The sequence below is a fragment of the Amblyomma maculatum genome, chromosome 2, assembly GCF_055883805.1.
Source record: "Amblyomma maculatum isolate TAMU_Amacu chromosome 2, ASM5588380v1, whole genome shotgun sequence".
In the NCBI taxonomy this organism is placed as follows: Eukaryota; Metazoa; Arthropoda; class Arachnida; order Ixodida; family Ixodidae; genus Amblyomma; species Amblyomma maculatum.
In genome coordinates this window covers 82,912,490-82,918,716 of record NC_139345.1, presented here as the reverse complement: position 1 = coordinate 82,918,716, position 6,227 = coordinate 82,912,490, and the positions used below count along the sequence as shown (strand labels likewise).

The following is a 6,227-nucleotide window of genomic DNA, read 5'->3' as shown; positions in this document are numbered from 1 at the left end:
ACACTTCTAAGCGAGGCTGATAATGCAACGTTTCATGCAAAAAGAAAACATTGCAGAATGATAAAATATAAAATACATGATAGTGTTCTTTTTTCAGCGTAACATTTTATAAATACAAAACATTCCACACATAAACATCAAATGGTTCAAAATAATGGTAGAGAAATATGCTTGCGCAATGAAGCGTGACAGAATGAAATCCGTGTGCACTGGTCAGTCTTCGTATATAAACGTTCAAAGGATAACGGGGTTGCATTGCCGTCATTGAAAATACACAAAACTAAAATATTAAAGGAATATTTTCTTTTGGTGATATTAATAGGTTGCCCTCTAAAATACGCACAGAAAAAAATATATAAGTTTTGGCGTTCTGTCCCTCTACACGGAAGATGACTGCCCACGCACGTACACGCAGCCACGAAGGTGTAAATGCTCAGAAGTTGTGTTTCGTATTTTCATGCGTGGTTGACGTGCATGAAAGATCTCTCCAGTGACCTGAATCCTGTTCAGCGACTCTTCGCTTTGTAGTCATGGCCCGCTGCCTGGTGATGATGGTGTGGCTGCAGAGCGGTTACTCCCACAGTTGCGTAAGGACCTCCGACACCAGGAGATGTTAGGACTTTGGTGGCAACAACCCCCGGCTCGTTACCTGCACCGATCAGGGTAGGATGGCCAACAACTACGGGCCCTGAGCTACGGACAACGCCAGTTGGCGGACCGTGAACAGCCGTCCCAGTCTCTCCCAGCACCACTGGAGGTTGCGCAAAATCAGTGCGGTGTTCATTACCGAGCCCTCCAAGGAAAGCAATTGCTGGAGTAGCCATGGCAGTATGTGGACGGAGTGAAGGAACATACGTCGCCATTCCTCCCGCTGCGGCCGTTCCTCCACCGTGAATTCCTGCTTTAACAACCACGTCACCCTGATGCGCTTTGATGACGGCGGGATTTACAGCCAAGGGCTTCGCGTCATACACCGCTCCGGCGGGTGCTGACGTTGCCGTGCCAGGCTCATTGGTGCGAATTCGTGCCCGGAAGCCGTTAGAGTCTGCCACGTAGTCCACCCGCCGAGATATGCCATAAACATCGGTGTAGCCATACGATCCGTGCTTTGTGTTGTACGCGTCGCTGGTCTCGTGCCGGAATTGGGTATTACCAAACTCATCCACGCTCTCGTAGCCGAACTTGTACGGGTGCGGTGGCTGTGAAAGCGTAAGAGAAAAATAACACATGGAACAGTGACGTGAAATGGCGAAATATTTGGTCAGCTTCAAAACTCTGAGGAAGAAGAGTGTTGTTGCTTCACTTCTGCCTATTGCCAAAAATACATTGCTGCTGATTGAGCTAAAATGAAAAGCTCTGAAGTATCTGCACTATATGTAGCGCTTCATTTCGCTATCAGTTCGAGGCTGGGGGTTCAAAGTTTGGCTTCAGATAAATAGCGGCAACATTGGCGAATGAGCACCTCAGTGGTATGCGCGGTAAAATTTTGGTTCTTCTTAACACAGCTTAAGAGAACAAAGAGAACAGTTTAGTGTCAGTTGCGCATTGTTATAGATATTGAAGGTGAAGACATGAAATTCAATGAACGAGGTTGGAAGTTATACAAGCTAAATATTCGGCTATGACGATGGCATACCAGTCTCGTACAGTATCCAGCGAAGTTTATCTGTTGGTGCCGCCATTGATTCAAAACTTAGGCTCTGCGCAGTTGAACCATGTTTATTGTATTAGTTTCTGCAGGTATAGCTGGGTTCAGACAAACACACAATCAATGGCTTACCGTCAGACTAAGAGCCATAAACCTAAAGGATTCACTCGCTAGCACTCAGATATCCAACATGAAAGAAGCATCATTGTAACTGTGTATGTGAAACCAGTTAGATATGCAGGATTGAATTAGATATGACCGCGACTGCGCTGCGCCTGAGTTTCAAACGCGGAACAGGCCGAAAAGATAGCTCCGCTGGCCACGGCAGGAACCACTACACCATCATCTCCGCCGAGCATTCCGCATGGTTGAGGGAAACTCTCTCGCGTGGTGCATCACCAGTCGTCGTCTTCATCAACTTCAATCCATGCGCAGTGGATTTCGAATACACCGCTATCGCACTGCTCTCTTAAGGTGAATAGGATGCAATGTTTTTGACAATGTGCATTCTACTGGCAGCGGCCTTCTACAGTAAGGCTTAAGTAGATGCTGAAATGTTAATGCATAATTACTGTCTATATCAATAAATAAACCCAGTGGATTAGGAAACTTACGTCATAGTATCATATAGCGTCGCGTAGCAATCCAGGTGAATTAGAAAATTTACGTAATAGTATCATATATTGTCGCGTAGTTTACAGCCTAGGGTATGTATCCTAGATTAAATTCTAAATTATGATAAAAATAGCAGCCCAAAAATGAGACCATTCGCTGATAGCCGAATGCCATCAGACGAACACCTACTAACGTTTTGCACTTGTTAAAGCAAATAATGCATTTACTTACATAAACATGATGAGGAGAAGCAGCGGGTATCACAGTAGGTGTTTCAACCTTGGTAACGACAGGCACACGCGGCAAGAAGGTACGCACCGCTGGTCTTCCGCCTACGATTGAACCACCCACCACAGGTCCCGGATGAGGCAATCTGGAAACTACGGCTGGTGAAGGACCAGCGACGTCACGAAATTGGCGTGCCCCAAGTGATCCTAGCTGGAAGAGCGGTGGGCGGGCCACAGACGCTGGAACCACTTCGCCCGGACGTGCTTCACTTCCCGGCGGTGCTAGTGGATATAAGGGCAGTGGATACCTCTCCAGCACCTTAGGAATTCCATGAAATGTTCCAGCAGCGAAGTCTGGGGGCGGTAGGTTGATTGTTCTATGTGCCACTGCAGGAAAGCCTTGGGGCCTTGCCGGAAAACCTCTTGGTACGACCGTTGCATACACTCTTGGGAGAACGAGGAGCGAGTCTTCTGGGTACCCTGCTAGCACGCAAGGAGCTAACCAAGAACATAGGAGTACCTGTAGTGGGAAAAAAAATATGGAATTGTACAGATCATACTGCGGCAAAATATTGTGGCTTCAGAAAAAATGAAGCAGCGTGTCAAATGCAAGCCAAGATTATAAATTATTTCGCGTCATCCTCGTACCCGATCCCATGAAAGCCAGCCAGCTAATCGGAAAAAGCACTTTTCTTATAGACTACCCCTGGATATAAGAAATGTTATCTGGATATAAGTATTCTGAATATAAGGGAATGGCATGAAGAACAGTGGGGTAAATAAACACCGGAGGCTTTGCTTTTGACGTTACTCCTACGGGACAAATATATGTGTTTACTGGTGACCGTGCCATGTCAAAATAATGCATAGTAGTAATGCATAGGTAGCAGCAAACAAATAGGTGAACAGTTTGTAGCTGTCCACATTGTTGACATCGTTTTTAGTAACACGCCAGAACACAGAGAACCATAAGTTTGTCGAACAGTTTATTTCTCTGCTCTCTGCTATCAGCTAGTTTATTTCATTTCATCCGCAAAGCTTGCGCATCTGTCAGAAGAGCTTTAGGACTTCATGCACTTTTTCTTGCACAAAAGAAATCGCTGTATGCCTTCCTGAATTTTCTTGACATGCCTGCAGGAATCACCATCGTCGAGTGCGCACATCTCCTCATCCAAAATGATAATGCGTTCATCAATGTTTAGTATATACCTTGCCTGAAATAAGGCAGTTTAATTCAGTCATTTGACTTGCATTAAAACTGGACGCCACAAGAACCATGCATTGCTTTAATCAGCGGCAATAGGCACATGGCCATGTTAAGTCCTGTATTCACCGGGATAAAAAGTGCTCTAAATAATGTCGATAAGAAAGTAACCCTTTTTCACAAACATTAAAACGAGGATAGTTATTCAGCTTCATATCGGCCGCTATATGGACATGTCGGAGCGCGCATGCGACCCTACGTGCTGCACTACTCACCCACAGGAGCATTATCTCCGCCGTGTAACCCACCCAGGAAGCGCTTGCGACGTGTCCATATTGGCGCGCGCGCTCAGTGAATTTATATAAGGGCCACGTTCTCCCTCCTTTCTGTGAACCACGGAGATGTCAGGATTGAGGACAATAGCTGCGGACTACCTGCTGTTCTTCACTCTGCGACAGCGCGGGGAGAAGCCGCTGCCTTCCTTCTTACCCATGTGGCGGAAGGCGTGGAAGGCTCGAGCAGCAGGGTCGCTTGATCCACTTCCACCGCCACGCCCAGCGGGAACATCAGCGTTTCGCACGGATCGGCCAAGGCGTGCTCAGCTAACGCTCCATGCCGTTCGGCTCGCCGGTTGCATTGCCCTCTTCCGTTCTGAACCTTGACGAGTGCCTTCTCTGTAAGAGTATGAGCCTCTCAACGGTGAACGAGCATCGGTGCAGCGTTTAAGATGTGTACAGAGGTGCGATTGACCTCGGGGTAATGACCTATCGTTTCGTTCCTGAAAATAAGGGGGGACGCCGACTATGGCCTTTGGGAACACGCTTCCGTTTTCCTCCCTCTGGGTGACGTAGACAAACGCTTTAAACGGGTAGCACGGAGGAGAGAAGGCATCCGTTGCTTGGCTCCTCGAAAAAGAAATTTAAACGAGAATATTGTCATGTAGCAGATCGCGCTGAAGACAAAGGGTTTTATTATTGGTTAATAGGACGAGCGATTTAAATGCTAAATTTTGTCTACTTTAAAAAACAAAAAAACATTTGTTTTGAAATCAAGGTCAACAACATCACCTTTCTAGATAAACAGTTTTTTTTTTCTTTCAGGAGCAACGTAGCGTTTAGAGCACTTGTGGGCCTTCTATTTTATTTTACTTTTCCAACGGACCTGTATGCGATGAGTTACCGTTAATACATACTTGATGACAAACGTAGTAGTCAAGAAAACAGGATGAACACATATAAAGTACTATATTATTACATTAAGTTATTAATATTAATATTACCGTGACTAGCATGCTATTAGATTATTTATTGTCTCAGAATATACAGATTTGGCTTTCCAGTCCATGAAACAAAACGCGTATTTTTTATTTGCCAAGAACATTTACAAACAAAATGCATACTATAGTGAAAGCAAACATGGAACATTCTTTTTTATAATTATTGTAAGGGCTCTCTTAAGTTATCCATGATAAATTTGTAGTCAGCATTGATCAAGGTGCTCGACTACACAAACGGGAGTCCCTGACTTGATCTCGGTTACGGCAGTCATCTTTCCATGAAAGCGAACCATAAGGTGCGTGGGTACTGTGCAATGTCAGTTTAACGAACGCGACATGGTCGACATTTACACGCTTATTTATTACTGCACGTTTAAGCTAACATAAAAAAATGAAGAGCGTAGCTTTCAACCTGAATTAATGAAAATTTTGAAATGAGCTCTTAGTAGGTTCATAACTTCGCAATTCCGGTTATCTGCACCATTCGAAAAGTCTGCATTTGCTGTAACACTGCACATACTCGCGTTTTCGCATTCACCTGGCATTTGCAGTGTTCTTGGAAGCGAAGAGATAAGGTTCCATCTGACCTTCGCTCGGTGTTATCTTTTATCAAGCATATTGCCGCGAACCATTCAAATCTTTATTTCTTATTTTTCGACAGCCGCCACCATGCGGCACAGTGATTGTAGCAGACGGGTCGATCCTGAACTCATTGTTTGTTCCTGCTCGTTGTCGCGAGACATAACTTTGTCATTTTCTTTGGCGCGAAAGATGCAACGAAATGTGTCTCGAAGGATTCTACCCACTCGCGCGTGTTTCTACACTGTTCCAGGTTATGCTATAGTAACTGTTCGCAGCTTTACCTGGATGTATCTTCGCCGCCTTGAAATTGAGCGTTAACAAGTACGGCGGGCAGTCTTAGATCGACGGCAGCCGAACACGCTTGCTGCTATCGCCGCCTCCGATTGCTTAGTTCCTTTGCGGGTGCAAGTCAGCCGAATAAACAGTTAATTCCAAGCCTCCGCATTTGTCGATAACGGCATTGTCGCCACTTCGTGACATATTATTTGACACAACTGCCCAATGCCATAATTTAACTAAAAACATCGCACGTGGCTTGGAAATAAGGAATCGCGTTTCACATCGCTGTGCGTGCTTTTCTATACGAAGAGGAGAATGACTGCCACGCTGCACTCAATTGTTGGAGATTGCTCGATGCCAATGAGGTCAAGCCCTTGTTCACAGGGCGTAAGACCC

General features: G+C 45.4%; 1 protein-coding gene across 1 annotated transcript; it reads right to left on the bottom strand.

Moving 5' to 3' along the window:
• Window positions 1–506: 506 nt before the first annotated feature.
• Window positions 507–5,308, bottom strand: LOC146199130 (uncharacterized). Its single transcript, XM_084592051.1, has 4 exons — window positions 5,302–5,308; window positions 4,184–4,368; window positions 2,495–3,010; window positions 507–1,199 (listed from the first exon to the last, which is right to left on the bottom strand). The coding sequence occupies exons 1-4, from the start codon at window positions 5,306–5,308 to the stop codon at window positions 507–509; spliced, it is 1,401 nt and encodes a 466-aa protein (XP_084448177.1).
• Between the last annotated feature and the right edge of the window lie 919 nt (window positions 5,309–6,227).